This window comes from Piliocolobus tephrosceles, chromosome 8, assembly GCF_002776525.5.
Source record: "Piliocolobus tephrosceles isolate RC106 chromosome 8, ASM277652v3, whole genome shotgun sequence".
Classification (NCBI taxonomy): domain Eukaryota; kingdom Metazoa; phylum Chordata; class Mammalia; order Primates; family Cercopithecidae; genus Piliocolobus; species Piliocolobus tephrosceles.
Genome location: NC_045441.1, coordinates 96059679 through 96077615, shown reverse-complemented (window position 1 = coordinate 96077615; position 17937 = coordinate 96059679). Strand labels below are relative to the sequence as shown.

At 38.4% G+C, this 17937-nt stretch overlaps 1 protein-coding gene across 2 annotated transcripts in view; it reads left to right on the top strand.

The window, feature by feature from the left end:
- RELN (reelin) overlaps window positions 1–4413 on the top strand; it is a 519467-nt gene extending 515054 nt beyond the window's left edge. Inside the window, exon 64 of one of the 2 annotated variants that reach the window (XM_023192552.2) lies at window positions 3292–4413. In XM_023192552.2, the coding sequence (XP_023048320.1) occupies window positions 3292–3388 (97 nt within the window). In that variant the 3' untranslated portion in view covers window positions 3389–4413. The remainder of the gene's footprint in view (window positions 1–3291) is intronic. The other variant, XM_023192551.3, reaches the window with a different exon arrangement.
- The last annotated feature ends 13524 nt before the right edge of the window (window positions 4414–17937 follow it).

Here is a 17937-nt window from a genome sequence, read left to right as displayed (position 1 = left end):
ACTGTATAAACACTAGACATCTATAGCAAGTCCATTACTATATGTATATCAACATTCTCAGGGATCAAAAGATATGATACTGATGCATAAACTTACTCAAAATTAAAGAGCACCCAGGCCAGGCACAGTGGCCATGCTGGTAAGCCCAGCACTTAGGGAGGCCGAGGCAACAGAATCACTTGAGGCCAGGAATTTGAGGCCAGCCTGGCCAACAGAGCAAGACCCTATCTCTACCAAAAAAATTAAAAAATAAGAAATATATTTAAAATCTTAAGAAAAATTGTTATTTAAAAAAGAACATCCAGTGACTGAAATTGTCCCCTAAATTGGTTGTAAGCTTCCACCTCGGAGTAGTTTTTAGGGCACTAAAGATCTGCAACCTGCTACTATTTATTTTCTCACCTACAAAGATAGAGACTTTCAATCAGCTCCATAATAAGTAAATAATTATATGGAGACATTGCTTTAAAGCTGTTAAGCAAGCACATCAAGTTTTGTTAAAACTAAATGTTATTTTGTTCCCATATATTAAGGTAACTTTCATGTCAATCTAGGTTGCATTGAGATAACAAAATATCTTGAGTGTTCTAAGTTTATCTTTTTTTGATGTAAAATATTTTAACTATTTTAAATTCTCTTTGAGTACCTTATACCTTTAAATGTGTTTTAACAGAATAATTTTCATTGCTTTAACTTTGCAATTATTCCTTATAGTTAAAGAGTAATGATTTACCACAGGAATCCAATCAGTAAGTCACCATAAGTTCAACAAACATGCCTTGACCACACATGCATGGGTCAGGCAGGAGGCTCAGTGCTATGGTGCGGGGGTGGGGGGAGTTGGGGAACTGGCCCCCATACCAACAAAAGTTTAGTTGTAGGGAGCCAAGATATGAACACAAACTCCTTCAAAGCAGGATATGAGCACTCTGAGAGTTCAAAGCAGAAAAAAAAAGTTCACTTATGGAGGGAGTAAACAATAAAGAAAATGTAATACTTGAACACGTAGAATCTAGGAAGTGATGTTGACAGCTGGCCAATGAGGTGGGTAGAAAGGACTCAAGGCATTTGAGTAGAGCAGTTTGTATAGGAATGTAGAAAAAGAAAGGGCAGAATAAGATTAAGCATGAAGAGGATTTGAAATGTCTCTTTAAGTTGGCTTAGCTGTTGCTCCATAGATAAGAGGATTCTGCATGGTTTTGGGCAAAGTGAAGCCAGTGTTTGAGGAAAAGTTTACTGAATCTGGTGTGCAAAATCAACTGCATGTATGTGTAGGAAGGTATATATGCACATGTATACAATTATGCATTCAGTTATACTTTCTTAGTATTTCAGGGGTTTCCTTTCAGTGGAGTTTTTTTTTTTTTTTTTTTTCATAAAAGGAAAAAACTTAAGGAGGCTAGTTCAGGGGGGCACTATAATAGCTCGGGAAAAGAACTATAAGGTGACCGAGGATGCTGGCAGTAAGACAGCAAGTGCCAGTCCCAAGATTTTGTGAATAAAGGAGCAACAGGTTAATTTTTCTTGACACTTGATTAGTTCAGTACTTGGGGATTTTTATTTTTGGGGTTTTTTATTTTTTGTTTGTAACTCAATTTTACACAGGCAGCAGTTAGTACTTATAGCAGCTAATAAATGTAAATTTGTGTCATTGAATTATGACACTGAAACTGATCAACTTAGTTGATACATGTAATATTGTCACATGGAGGGGATAGGAGGGGGAGGATAGTAAATCTGCCTAAAGACAAAACTTGATTTTTTAAAATATTTTTCTCTACAATGTCTTCAGGATATATTGTTTCCATTTTATTGTTTCTAGCATTTTTATATTATTGAAATCTAGGAGGGGATGTTATTAGTACCTTTTTTATTTTATAAAATATGTATCAATTTGACATCTTTCTATCAGTATTTTAGCACCGATGCTATTGCTTTTTGATTATACATATTTGATGAAATTCAATTTATGTCTTTTCTTTTGAGATGTTTTATTATAAATTTTCTTTTCTAATGATCAAACTATAAAATTATCTTGTTTTAAAGTTTATATTTTACAAGTGCTAGTAAAATATACCTAAGTATAATATCTATTATACTAGGTAAAACATCATTTTACACCTTACCAGCATATTGATGATTGATAATGCAGATTATACTGCCCAGGGCCAAATTACCCTTTCCCTCTCTCACCCTAACTCAATTTCATGTCATATCGATCTTTATGTTGGAATCACATCACATGACATTATGTGTATTTTATGTTTTCATGGAATTAGGGAGAAAAGGCTTTGGGACCATGAGGAAACTCAGTGAATTTGGAAAATACTGATAGGCTCACTCTCATAAACCACATATTGATGCCACATATGGACATACTATCACTCAGGTCAGAGTGTGAGAATATGATCCTTTCAGTGATGTTATAGCTCACAATCCTTTTTAAAGGACCATGCCAAAACATTAATAGCTATCAGTACTAGTATTGTACAGTTTCCTACAGGATCCTGAAATCCATCTTCAGCATTTTTATCAGCTTCACACACAGCATGTATGTATAAATGTGTGTATGTACATATGTGGGGGGATATATACATACATATTTACAATTATACATTTGGTTACACTTTCTTAGTATTTTATGACCTCTTCTCAGTGGAGTGTCTCTTTCCTGAGGCCATGTTTATAAAATATAACCCAGATGCTTATGGTTTGAGGAAGACAAGAGAATCCAACATTCTGAGAAAAACTGACCTCCTTATTTTGTTCCATGAGACTGCATGAACTAGGAGGTCAAGCTGATCCAGCTAGCAGTCTGTTTCTTTTTTTGTTGTTGTTTTTTAAGCTTTAAATGAGAATGTTTGCTAAAGGAACCAAATTATTTTTCCTCCTTGTTAAAGATATATTTAAATAAGGCAATGGGTATAGTGTACACTTCTCAAATGAAATGTACCCAAGTAAGGATTTTCAGGAAGCATTCAAGAATAAAATAAAATTCAAAACAGTTTCAGTTTGCTATGAATCAAGAGAATTTGGCCTATTTTCTGGTTCAGAGCTCACTCATGAAAAGACAGGGATTTCTTCAAGGCCACACACAGGCAGTGAGCATAGGTCCCAGCCTTCGGTTCCTCTGACCCTGGGTGGTCATGTGAGCTTGACCTATTAACCCTGAACATTTTCAAATAAATATCAGAGTAACTTAGGACCTAGAATAGATTGCACGTTCAATGATGGGACTTACATGCTCTTTCTCCTTTCCCTCCCTGCCTCTATCCTGTTTGATTTTAACAGCACTCGCAAACAAAATTACATGATGAATTTTTCACGACAACATGGGCTCAGGCACTTCTACAACAGAAGACGAAGGTCACTTAAGCGATACCCATGAAGAATCAAAAAGTTTATTTTTTTCTTCCAACATGTGATGTGTTGCTCTCCATTCTTTTACATCTCGCACTGCATCTGATATCAGGAAATATCTGTGAAGGACTTGGTGATTACCTGAAAGCCCTTCTCAAGACCGAGTGTACACCACTTTCCCACACTGTGAACTAATGACAAGTGACTTATTTGCTCATAAGTAAATGTCTTCATGTTGATGTGTCCGTGAAAGTTGTGATCTGTCATAATATCGGTTACAGTGGCAGTATTGACAATAAGAAACACTTTAACAGAAAAACGAAGTTTAAGCACAAAAAAATTAAGAGATTTTATGTTTAAAATGGCATTTAGCACAGTATTTAACATTCTTGGTCACAAAGCTATTTAAGTGGACTGTATTTCAGCTATGTCTCATGTTTTATATGATTAAATTATCATTGTTTGTCCTTTATGTATTCTATTCTACAATATAACACATTGAAACTGTATTTACTTGTTATGTTGTAATATTTTGCTGCTGAATTTGGGGCTACTTATATTCTGCAGAAAATTAATTAAAATGCCTATTCAAGAAGATAGTGGTAAAGATATTGTATCTCCTTTAATATACTCCTTAAAAATGTATGTTGGTTTAGCGTTGTTTTGTGGATAAGAAAAATGCTTGACCCTGAAATATTTTCTACTTTAAATTGTGGACGAAGACCCTATCTCCCACAAATAAGTTCCCATTTCCTTGCCTAAAGATTTTTTTTAAGTGTTCTGTGGCTGATTTGCTAACAGTAACTGCCATTTTGTGTCTGTGATAACAGAGTGATTTGTAAAACAGTGGTTGTTTTTTCATTGTGTTTTCTTCGTGGATTGTTTTCTCTGCGGGTCATATTCATGCCTTCTGATGAAGTTGTACCAACACCAGCAACATTATAATGGCCCTGTAGCTCTGAACGCTGTTTGTGTAACTGAAAGGTTGCACTCTAGGGAGAACCAAGCTAAAAGCCCATGCTTAAATAAAAATTATGTCCAAAAGCCACTGAAGTTCATTGGTCTTCATTCATTTTTAATTAAATTTTATGTAAGATTTGTAAGCCTGGTCAGTTTGGAAATTATGATGTCAAATATTTGCACCAGTTTTTTGTTTCATCATTGATAATAGCAATTATGAAGCCACACTTTCAATTTAGCCATTTTTCTCTTATTCACCTTTTTCTGCTAATTACTCTGTAATTACACTAAGAAAAGTCAATAGATAATTCCAATAGTGACTTCACTCCTGAGAATTTTGTTACTGCTAACGCTTGTCTGATCATAAGCACTCATGTGTTCATTGAGTAAATATTTATTGAATGTTTGCTATGGTCCAGGCACTGTGCTAAGTGTTGAGGATAAAATGGTGATTGAAACATTTTCCCTTCTTGATTTTAACATCTACAAAATAAAAAGTATGTTAATATCATTGATTTTTTTTTTTTTTTTTTTACTTTCAAGAGGAGGAGGAAAAAATTAGAAAAAAACGTTAAAACTAGAGTTTTCAGCAATGGCAAACTTTCTCAATACTTTTGACCCCTCTAATGCTGAGCCTAAATACTCCTACAGCGAATGAATTAATATTTTAAAGAACAAATACACCCACTGGAGAACAGCACCTTTTAAAACACTTAAATGTGAAAGAAATAACTGATTTCAGAAGATTCTTCCTACCATGGCCCACTTTAGTCATTTTATGTATGCAATCCTTCATCAAATATCTATTAAGGGATACCATGTGCCAAGCACAGGCAAGGGCACTAGAGATGGATTAGTGAACAAAAGGAGACACCATCGCTGCACTAAGGAAAGTCACAGTTAGTAGAGGAGGAAGGTATTTACTAATAATCATACAAATAAACGGATAACTGGGTAAATACCTCATTAAGCACTAAATATTCTTTTGATAATCATCTATTAAACATCTACTATACTAATATACATTATTTGGGAATGAAACATGGTTCTCTTTCTCAATGTATAGTCTAGACCGAAACTCAGAAATACCAACTAATACATACAATACTAAGAAGAAGGTGCTGCCATAGACATGTATTTTGGGTCTAATGGGCACATGTAAACATCCAAACTGGGCAACATAATGAGACCCTGTCTCTACAAAAAAAAAAAAAAAAAAAAAAAACTGAAAATTAGCTGGGCGTGGTGGCATGCACTGTAGTCCTAGGTACTCAAGAGGCTGAGGTGGGAGGATCTGGCCTCAACCAAGCCCAGAAGGTAGAGGATGCAGTAAGCTGTGATCACACCACTGCACTCCAGCCTGGGCGAGAAAGCAAGATCTTGTCCCAAAGAAAAGTAAGAAATAAAAAATTTGCAAGTGATATCATACTTAGTGGTGAAAAACTGGGATGCTTTCTTTCTAAATTGAAGAACAAAACAAGGTATTTCCTTTTACCACTTCTATTCAACATTGTACTAAAGAGTCTAGCCAGAGCAATAAAGTTGGAAGAAGAAAAGGTATCCAGATTCAAAAGTAACATGTCAAACTCTTTTTTGGAAAACAATGTGATTATGTGCATAGAAAAACCCACAGAATCTATGAAAAACTACTAGAACTAATAATTGGGCTTTCTAAGATTACAGGATACAGAATCAATATACAAAGATCAATTGTTCCTCATTGTTGATGGGAATGTAAATTAGTAAAGTCATTACGAAAAATGGTATAAAAGTTCCTCAAAAAACTAAAAATAGTACTATCATATGACCAAGAATACCACTTCTAGGTATATATCAAAAGGAACTAAAAGCAGTATGTCAAAGGGATATCTGTACTCCCATGTTCATTGTAGCACTATTCACTCAATAGCCAAGAGATGGAATCAACCTAAGTGTCCATCAGTGGATGAATGGATAAAGAAAACGTGGGCCTGGGCGTGGTGGCTCATGCCTGTAATCCCAGTACTTTGGAGGCCTAGGCGGGCAGATCGCTTGAGGCCAAGAGTTTGAGACCAACCTGGTCAACATAGTGAAACCTTGTCTCTACTAAAACTACAAAAATTTGCCAGGCATTATGGCGTGGGCCTGTGATCCCACCTACTCATGAGGCTGAGGTTCAAGAATCACTTGAATCCAGGAGGTGGAGGTTGCCTTGAACCAAGATGGCACCACTACACTCCAGCCTAAGTGACAGAGCTAGCCTCTGTTCCCCGTCTCCCTCCCCACCAAAAAAAGAAAATGTGGTATGTATACACAATTGAACACCATTTGACCTTAAAAACGAAGGAAATCCTGCCACTTGTGACAGCTTTTGGATGAATCTAGAGAACATTATGCTAAGTGAAATAAGCCAGGCACAGAAAGACAAACATTGCATGATCTCACTTATATGTGAAACCTAATAAAGCTGAACTCCTACAAGTCGAAAGTAGATCAATGGTTACCAAAAGCTGGGGCTGGGTATGGGGTGGGGAGGGAAGGAATGCAGAGTTGTTGATCAAAGGATACAAAATTTCAAATAGACAAGAAGAGTAAGTTTTGAGATCTGTTACACAGCAAAGTGACTATAGTCAAAAATAATTTATTGTATATTTCAAAACAATTAACAGTAAATTTCCAATGTCTTACTATGAAAAACGATAGTTGAGGTGTAGGATATGTTAATTAGCTTGATTTAATCCTGCCACATTGTATACATATATCAAAACACTGTACCCCATAAATGTGTACAACTATGATTTGTCAAAAGATCAATTGCAACTTTGTGCAATGGCAATATCATAGCCAGTGGGATTTATCCAAAGCACAATTATTGCTCGTTAAAAAGATCATTGTATTTCTATATACTAGCAATGAACAAATGTTTTTTAAAACTCTTCTTAAACATTTATTAATTTATATTAAGTGTGAGCCAAAGTAATAGCACAAGTGATTAATAATTAAAATGACAAACCAGGAATGGTGGCTCACACCTATATCGTAGCACTTTAGGAGGCTGAGACAGGAGGATAGCTTGAACCCAAGAGTTTGAGACCAACCTGGGAAACACAGCAAAACCCCATCTTTACTAAAACTACAAAAAATTAGCCAGGCATGGTGACAGCACACGCCTGTAGTCCCAGCTACTCAGGAGGCTGACATGGGAGAATCACCTGAGCCTGGGAAGCGAGGCTGCAGTAAGCAGAGATTGTGCCACTGCATCCCAGCCTGGGTGATGAGAGTGAGACCCTCCCTTAAAAAAAAAAAAAAAAAAAAAAGTTTTAAAAATTCGTGATAGTGGTCACCTCGGGTAGGGGAATAAGATCAGAGAGGTGTATGCAGAAGATCTCAGCTCTATTAAAATGTTTTATTTTTTAAAAAGTCAGAATAAAATAGAACAATGTTAAGGTTTAAATGAATTGTGTACATACAAAATTGTTTATTGTATTGTTCTCTATTCTTATATGAAGATCTAAATATGGCAAAAAATAAGGAGAATGTATCAAGCCGATTCAGTGGAAAGACATTCTAAAAATAAAAGTACGTGTAAAAACACAAAGTCAGGAACTAGCTTGGCTCCTCAGGGGAGATGCGGAGCATTGGATTGGAGGGGCTTACAAGCAGCAGCCTAAAAAGATGGGATGAGGCTGGTGTTGCAGGAGTGAGAGATGGGGAGTAATTTCTCATACTAACAAAATTCAGCTTTAATCAGGAGTCATTCACTGGGAAGTTATTGGAGGGTTTTAAGCTGACGACTTTTGGTCAACTCACACTGGCCAAGGTGTAGAGAATGGCTGGAGGGAGTGAAGAAGAGAAGCTGGGAGACTAGAATTTATAGGTAGTCCTGAGATAACAGTTAAAGGAATATTTTTAAATTGTCTGACAAGAATTTTACTAAGGATTCATACTTCTCCAGAGTAACTACAAACTGCTCACCTACAAAGTATAGTAATAAAGACAAAAAGTAACTATGCATGTATGTATTGTTCAGGAAAAAAAAAAAATCAGCTGTTATTAAAAGAATTCCAGTTCAGAGGTGAGCGGGTTTTTCACGATTACTGTTTCTTCCATGTAGTCCTTTGGGTGTTTATTATAAATAAATGGGTACAGTTGGTTTTTGTTTTTTTTTTTAATAATGCACCATGGCTGTAAACTGATGCTGCCTTTATAGACATGGGAGACCATGCAATGACAATGGGAGTGTCTGCCACTCTCCAGTGGCCCTACTACCATATTCCAGCGCCTGGATCTCCCGTCCCAGAATTCAAGCCAGTGCAGCCGAGAAGAAGATAATGTCTGGAAAATATAACTTTTTATGGAGAGAGTACTGGTAGAATAATATATGGAGATATATAAGTGAATAATAAAAAGGCACAGAAATGTGTGTAAGAAATATTGCCTCATAAACCTACAAACAGTAAACTAGCTCATATCAAAGTTTTTACAATACCCCCTTAATGTTACTAACCATAGAAAGCAGACATAATGAGACAAGTCAGACATTTTTTTTAACACCTCTACAATCTCCTTAACAGAAACTAAACAGCTCCCTTAAAGGCCAAAGAAGAAACTCAGTCACTATTAATTCTAACACAATTCCTTTCATATCGACACTTCAAGTTGGTTCTTTGCTCTGCCTCTGAATTTCCTAACTATAACAAAATACTTCTTTTTCTAACACCTTCTATGTGGGGAGCTTGATAAAATACCAGAGAAGGAAAGCTGTCTTTTGGCCTCTCTACCTAAGACACACCTTGATATGGTTTGGCTGTGCCCCTACCCAAATCTCATCTTGAATTGTAACTCCCACAATTCCCATGTGTTGTGGGAGGACCCAGTGGGAGGCAACTGAATCATGGAGGCGGGTCTTTCCCATGCTATTCTTGTGACAGTGAATATGTCTCTTGAGATTTGATGTAAAAGGGGATCCTGCACAAGCTCTCTTCTCTTGTCTGCCATCATGTGAGACTGCCTTTTACCTTCCACCATGATTGTGAGGCCTCCCCAGCCACATGGAACTGTAAGTCCAGTAAATCACTTTCTTTTCTAAATTGCCCAGTCTCAGGTATATCTTTATCAGCAGCATAAAAATGGACTAATACACACCTTCATGCAGCCAGAACTCTGTTCAAATTCCCACACCATGAAAACCAACTTTCATCCCCAGTCCTACATATTAACTAACTCTCATAATGGAAAGAGAAAAGGTAGGCATTTACTTACAGTGGTAGGCATTTTACACATCTCACAAAAATTGTTAATATAATGATTACATAATAACTGCAATTTTTCCCTGAGGGATTTATATTTTAGCAAGTAGTGTTAAACTTCCAGAACTGTTTCAAGATCCAAAAGAATGAGTTTTTAATGGAGAAACTTTGGGTATTTAGGTAATTGAGGTGGGTATTTAGGTAACTGAGGTGGGTATTTAGGTAATTGAGGTGGGTATTTTAGCAAAATAGCTTTGTTAATCGCCATGGCAACTGAAGTCTTCCATTTGGATGGATCAGACACTGAGTTGCTGGTCCAGTGACACAGGTTCCAGGGCTCACCTTCCTGTAAGACTTTGTCCTACAGGTTAGTCCACTAGATCTCTTTCAAACTCAGTGCACACAAACGCTCAGCATTTGATAATTTAAATACCTCCTATGGCACATCTGCCCTGCCCTGCTCATGCTGGCCTGGTAGGCCAGCCTCTAAAACCAGGAAAATAGACCTGATTCTCAGCTGAAAGAGATACTGAGGAGCTGCCTAAGCCAGAGATAATGTGTTAGTTACACCTATTCCTTGGGTAACACTCTCATCCCAAGTCATTATTACCTCCCATGCTGCTTGGGATTGGGGTAGATTCAGGTTTTGGTGGGCTATTAACTTACATAATTTGGTAGAATCTCTGTAAGGAAAAAAAAAAAAAAAAACCTCAATATGAGAAATACAAAATTAGGTACAAAAGTGAGTATTTAAAATGAGAAAAGAAATCGCAACATGTTACAAATTTATAAATATTGAAAAATTGACAAATTTCATAAATACTATCTGGAACTGCCAGACTTCATCAAGAAAAAATGGACCAGTAACCAAGATGTCTGGTAGGCTGAGGTGGGCAAATCACTTGAGGTCAGGAGTTTGAGAGCAGCCTGGCCAACATGGTAAAACCCCGTCTATACCAGAAAAAAAATAAGAAAAAAAAGAAAGAAAGAAATTAACCCAGCATTGTGGTGGGCGCCAGTAGTCCCAGCTACTCGGAAGGCTGAGGCATTAGAATCGCTTGAAGCCGGGAGGCGGAGGTTGCAGTGAGCCAAGATTGCGTCACTGCACTCCAGCTTGGAAGCTGGGTGACAGAGTGAAGCCCTGTCTCAAAAAGAAAAAGAAACCAAAGAACCAAAGATGTCATCCAATATATATATAAAATACGTAACTTTACACACCCAATGAACTCCCTATTACTTATTTGAAGAACTAATAACTAGAAGTTTCTGAATTTGAAAGGATCTATAAATCTACAGATCTAAAAAGCTCAGCAAACTTCAATCAGGATAAACACAAAGAAACCTTTTTAAAATTTGGCTTCCCTGAAGGAGGCACCACTTTCTTATTCTCTAGTGATGGCCTTGCCCTTTCCTTCTTCTGGTTTTCTGCCTACTGTTCTGTTTATATTTTCTCAGTCTACTTGTTGATAATAATTACTAGAGTAGCCAACATTTGGTCCCCTGCTGCATCCATTCTGGTCCTTTCCAATCCATTGTGCAAGCAGTGATGTGGTGGATCTTTTCAAACTGCAAATACGATCATGTCATCTCCTGTTCAACCTCTTCAAAGAGTTCACATTGACCTGGCACAGTGGGTCACGCCTGAAATCTCAGCACTTTGGGAGGCTGGGGCGGGCAAATCACCTGAGGTCAGGAGTTTGAGACCAGCCTGGCCAATATGGTGAAACACCGTCTCTACTAAAAATACAAAAATTAGCTGGGCATGGTGGTGGGTGCCTGTAATCCCAGTTACTCGGGAGGCTGAGGCAGGAGAATTACTTGAACCTGGAAGGCAGAGTGCAGTGAGCAGAGAACTGGCCCTGACTTCCTCTCCAGCTGTATCTTATGCCACTCTACCCTTTGTGCTCCATCCACCTGAGCCTTCTTCAGGCTTGTTTCTGTCTTTCCAATGTGCCAGGCCACTTGCACTTACAGAGCGTTTGCAGGTGCTGGCTCCTCACCCTACCTCCACCCCTTTATCTAATTGACTCCTAATGTTTGACATCCCACCCTTTCCTGATCTGGATTGAGTTTTCTCATTTAAATGTGCTCATACTTCTGGATTTTTTTTTTTTTTTTTTTTGCCTTTAGAGCATTTATCCAAGTTGGTAGTTACAGTCTTATCAGTGTGATTATCTAACCAAACTCTGGCCTCTCCTCTGCTGTTAGTCTGTAAATTCCATGTGAGCAACTTACCCGTGCAGTCTCAATGCCTGCCACATAGTATTTGAAAAATTAACGGTTATTAAAATAATAAATGAATCCATAAGTATTTACAAAAAAATTTATATTATGCTATTTATTAGCTTTACATCCTTTGGCAAGTCAGTTAACATTAGCCTGTCTGTTTGTCTGTAATACGAGAGGAATAATAGCCACTCATGAAACTATTATAAGAAGTAAAAATATATGTGAGTCTCTTAAAAAATAAGCAGTTCTATCAGCAAAAACAATGCTTTCCAGACAAAATACAAATGAGAAATTGAGAGAGTATATTTGTAACATATATCACAGATAAAGAGCAAATATTCCTAATATAGAAAGCTATTTTAAATTGAAGGTAAAAATCGACCAAAAATTATATTGAAAAATGAGCAAAAGATATGAATAAATAATTCAGGAAAATCATACAAAAAATGGCCCTTCAACATATGAAAGGTGTGCAACATCACTCATTTTAACAGAAGTATAAAGTAAGCCTCACTGAGATACCACTTCTAATCCATCAAACTGGCAAAATTCAAAAGCTTGACGATACAAGCTTGGAAAGGCTGTGAAACATAGGCCTTCTCATACCTTGCTGGTAGGAATGCAAAATGACATAAGCCCTAAGGAGAGGATTATGGCAATAGCTAAGAAAACTACATATGCATTTACATCTTGACCCACCAAACACTTGATCCCACTTCTAGGAATTTATCCTAAAGATACACCTCCAAAAATATGAAAATGTACATGCACAAAGTTATTAATTGCAGCATCATTTGTAACCACAAAATATTGTACATAATATTGCCTAGCTACATAACTAGGCAAACATAGCAGAGTATTTCAACACACTATGGTACATACATGCAACGTACTACTGTGTAGCTATTTAAAAAAAAAAAAAAAGAGGACGATCTCTGTGATGTAATGTGGAGTGATTCCATAGATACTGGTAAGTGGAAAGAACTAAGTGTAAAAATAATATATGAAGAATGCCACCTTTTGTGTAAGAAAGAAGGGGAGGCCAGGCGCAGTGGCTCACACTTGTAATCCCAGCACTTTAGGAGGCTGAGGAGGGAGGATCGCTTGAGCCCAGGAATTAAAGGCTGCAGTGAGCCATAATTGTGCCACTGCACTCCAATCTGGGTGACAAAGAGAGACTTCTGTCTCAAAAAAAGAAAAGGAAGGAGGTGGCTGACAAGATGGCCACATAGGAACAGCTCCGGTCTGTAGCTCCCAGCGATATCAACGCAAAAGGCAGGTGATTTCCGCATTTCCAACTGAGGCACCCGGCTCATCTCATTGGGACTGGTTAAATAGTGGGTGTAGCCCACGGAGGGTAAGCCAAAGCAGGGTGGGGTGTTGCCTCACCCTGGAAGGGCAAGGGGTCAGGGAACTCCTGCTCCTAGCCAAGGGAAGCCGTGAGGGACTGTGCCTTGAGGAAGGGTGCACTCCGGCCCAGATACTACACTTTTCCCATAGTCTTCTTAACCCACAGACTAAGAGATTCCCTCAGGTGCCTACGCCACCAGGGCCCTGGGTTTCAAGCACAAAACTGGGTGGCCATTTAGGCAGACACCAAGCTAGCTGCAGTTTTTTTTCATACCCCAGTGGCACCTGGAACGCCAGTGAGACAGAACCATTCACTCCCCTGGAAAGGGGGCTGAAGCCAGGGAGCCAAGTGGTCTAGCTCAGCGGATTCCACCCCCACGGAGCCCAGCAAGCTAAGATCCACTGGCTTGAAATTCTCACTGCCAGCACAGCAGTCTGAGGTCAAACTGGGACACTCGAGGTTGGTGGGAGAAGGAGCGTTCCACCATTACTGAGGCTTCAGTAGATGGTTTTCCCCTGACAGTGTAAACAAAGCCAACAGGAACTTCGAACTGAGCAAAGACCACCAAAGCTCAGCAAAGCCGCTGTAGCCAGACTGCCTCTCGAGATTCCTCCTATCTGGGCAGGGCATCTCTGAAAAAAAGGCAGCAGCCCCAGTCAGGAGCTTATAGATAAAACCCCCATCTCCCAGGGACAGAGCACTTGGGGGAAGGGACAGCTGTGGGCACATCTTCAGAATACTTAAACATCCCTGCCTGCCAGCTCTGAAGAGAGCAGTTAATCTCCCAACACAGCACTCGAGCTCTGCTAAGGGACAGACTGCCTCAAGTGGGTCCCTGACCCATGCCTCCTGACAGGGAGACACTTCCCAGCAGGGGTCAACAGACACCTCATAAAGGAGAGCTCCAGTTGGCCTCTGGCAGGTGACCCTCTGGGACGAAGCTTCCAGAGGAAGCAACAGGCAGCAATCTTTGCTGTTCTGAAGCCTCCGCTGGTAATACCCAGGCAAACATGGTCTGGAGTCGGCCTCCAGGAAACTCCAACAGACCTGCAGCTGAGGGACCTGTTAGAAGAAAAACTAACAAACAGAAAGCAATAACATCAGCATCAACAAAAAAAGATGTCCACTCACAGACTCCATCCAAAGGTCACCAACATCAAAGACCAAAGGTAGATAAATCCACGGAGATGAGGAAAAAAACAACCCAAAAAGGCTGAAAATTCCAAAAGCCAGAATGCCTCTTCTCTTCCAAAGGATCACAACTTCTCACCAGCAAGGGAACAAAAGTGGACGGAGAATGAGTTTGACGAATTGACAGAAGTAGGCTTCAGAAGGTGAGTAATAACAAACTCCTCCCAAGCTAAAGGAACATGTTCTAACCTACTGCAAGGAAGCTAAGAACCTTAAAAAAGGTTAGAGGGATTGCTAACTAGAATAACCCATTTAGAGACAAACATAAATCACCTGATAGAGCTGAAAAATGCAGCACGAGAACTTTGTGAAGGATACACAAGTATCAATAGCCAAATAGATCAAGCGGAGGAAAGGATATCAGAGGTTGAAGATCAGCTTAATGAAATAAAGTGTGAAGACAAGATTAGAGAAAAAAGAAAGAAAAGGAATGAACAAAGCCTCCAAAAAAATATAGAAATATATAAAAAGACCAAACCTACATTTGATTAGTGTACTTGAAAGTGAGGGCGAGAAAAGAACCAAACTGGAAAACATTCTTCAGGATATTACACAGGAAAACTTCCCCACCCTAGCAAGACAGGCCAACATTCAAATTCAGGAAATACAGAGACCACCACAAAGATACTCCTCAAGAAGAACAACCCCAACATATATAATTGTCACATTCACCAAGGTTGAAATGAAGGAAAAAATGTTAAGGGTAACCAGAGAGAAAGGTCGGGTTTTCCACAAAGGGAAGCCCATCAGACTAACAGTGGATCTGTCTTCAGAATCCCTATAAGCCAGAAGAGAGTGGGGTCCAATGTTCAACATTCTTAAAGAATTTTCAACCCAGAATTTCATTTCCAGCCAAATTAAGCTTCATATGAAGGAGAAATAAAATTCTTTACAGACAAGCAAATGCTGAGAGAGTTTATCACTACCAGGCCTGCCTTACAAGAGCTCCTGAACGAAGCACTAAACATGGAAAGGAAAAAGTGGTACCAGCCACTGCAAAAACATACCAAACTGTAAAGACCATGACACTATGAAGAAACTGCATCAACTAACAGGCAAAATAACCAGCTAGCATCATAATGACAGGAGCAAATTCACAGGTAACAATATTAACCTTAAATGTAAATTGGCTAAATGCCCCAATTAAAAGACAGACTGGCAAATTGGATTAAGAGTCAAGACCCTTTGATGTGCTGTATTCAGAAGACCCATCTTACCAGCAAAGACACACACAGGCTCAAAATAAAGGGATGGAGGAATATTTACCAAGCAAATGGAAAGCAAAAAAAAAAAAAAAAAAATGGGTTGAAATACTAGGCTCTGATAAAACAGACTTTAAACCAACAAAGATCAAAAGAGACAAAGAAGGCCATTATATAATGGCAAAGGGATCAATTTAATAAGAGACTTAGCTATCCTAAATATATATGCACCCAATACAGGAGCACCCAGATTCATAAAGCAAGTTCTTAGAGACCTAGAAAGAGACTTAGGCTCCCACACAATAATAGTGGGAGACTTTAACATCCCACTGTCAATATTAGACATATCAATGAGACAGAAAATTAACAAGGATAACCAGGACTTGAACTCAGCTCTGGACCAAGCCGACGTAATAGACATCTACAGAACTCTCCGCCCCAAATCAAAAGAATATACATTCTTCTTAGCACCACATCACACATCTTCTAAAACTGGCCACAAAATTGGAAGTAAAACACTCCCCAGCAAACGCAAAAGAATGGAAATTATTACAAACAGTCTCTCGACCACAGAGCACACAAATTAGAAACCAGGATTAAGAAACTCACTCAAAACTGCACAACCACATGCAAACTGAAAAACCTGCTCCTGAATGACTAGTGGTAAATAATGAAATTGAGGCACGAATAAATAAGTTCTTTGAAACCAATGAGAACAAAGACACAACGTACCAGAATCTCTGGGACACAGCTAAAGCAGTGTTTCGCAGGAAACTTATAGCACTAAATGCCCACAACAGAAAGCAGGAAAGATATAAAATTGACACCCTAACATCACAATTAAAAGAACTAGGGAAGCAAGAGCAACTGAATTCAAAAGCTAGCAGAAGGCAAGAAATAACTACGATCAGAACAGAACTGAAGGAGATACAGACACCAAAAAATAACTCTTTAAAAAAATTAATGAATCCAGGAATTGGTTTTTTGAAAAGATCAACAAAATAGACTACTAGCCAGACTAATAAAGAAGAAAAGAGAGAAGAATCAAATAGACACAATAAGAAATGATAAAGGGGATATCACCACTGATTCCCAAAGAAATACAAACTACCATCAGAGAATACTATAAAAACCTCTATGCAAATAAACTAGAAAATCTAAAAGAAATGGAAAAATTCCTGGACACATACACCCTCCCAAGACAAAACCAGGAAGAAGTCAAATCCCTGAATAGACCAATAAAAAGTTCTGAAATTGAGGCAGTAATAGCCTACCAACCAAAAAAAGTCCAGGACCAGATGGATTCACAGCCGAATTCTACCAGAGGTACAAAGAGGAGCTGGTACCATTCCTACTGAAACTATTCCAAACAACATAAAAGAGGGAATCCTCCCAACTTATTTTATGAGGCCAACATCATCCTGATATCAAAACCTGGCAGAGACACAACCAAAAAAAGAAAAGTTCAGGCCAATATCCCTGATGAACATCAAGGCAAAAATCCTCAATAAAATACCGGCAGACCGAATCCAGCAACATATCAAAAAGTTTATCCACCACGATCAAGTCGGCTTCATCCCTGAGATGCAAAGCAGGTTTGACATACACAAATCAATAAATATAATCTATCACATAAACAGAACCAATGACAAAAACAACATAATTATCTCAAATGCAGAAAAGACTTTCAATAAAATTCAACAGCTCTTCATGCCAAAAACACTCAATAAACTAGGTATTGATGGAACATATCTCCAAATAATCAGAGCTATTTATGACGAACCCATAGCCAATATCATCCTGAATAGTCAAAAGCTGGAAGCATTCCCTTTGAAAACCAGCACAAGACAAGGATGCCCTCTCTCACCACTCCTATTCAGCATAGTATTGGAAGTTCTGGCCAGGGCAATCAGGCAGGAGAAAGAAATAAAGGGTATTCAATTAGGAAAAGAGGAAGTCAAATTGTCCCTGTTTGCAGATGATATGGTTGTCTATTTAGAAAACCCCATCTTCTCAGCCCAAAGCCTCCTTAAGCTGATAAGCAACTTCAGCAAAGTCTCAGGATACAAAATCAATGTGCAAAAATCACAAGTATTCCTATATACCAATAATAGAGAGCCAAATCATGAGCAAACTCCCATTCACAATTGTTACAAAGAGAATAAAATACCTAGGAATCCAACTTACAAGGGATATGAAGGACATTTTCAAGGAGAACTACAAACCACTGCTCAACGAAATAAGAGAGGACCACAAACAAATGGAAAAACATTCCATGCTCATGGATAGGAAGAATCAATATCATGAAAATGGCCAAACTGCCCAAAGTAATTTACAGATTCAATGCTATCCCCATCAAGCTACCATTAACTTTCTTCACAGAATTAGAAAAAACTACTTTAAATTTCATATGGAA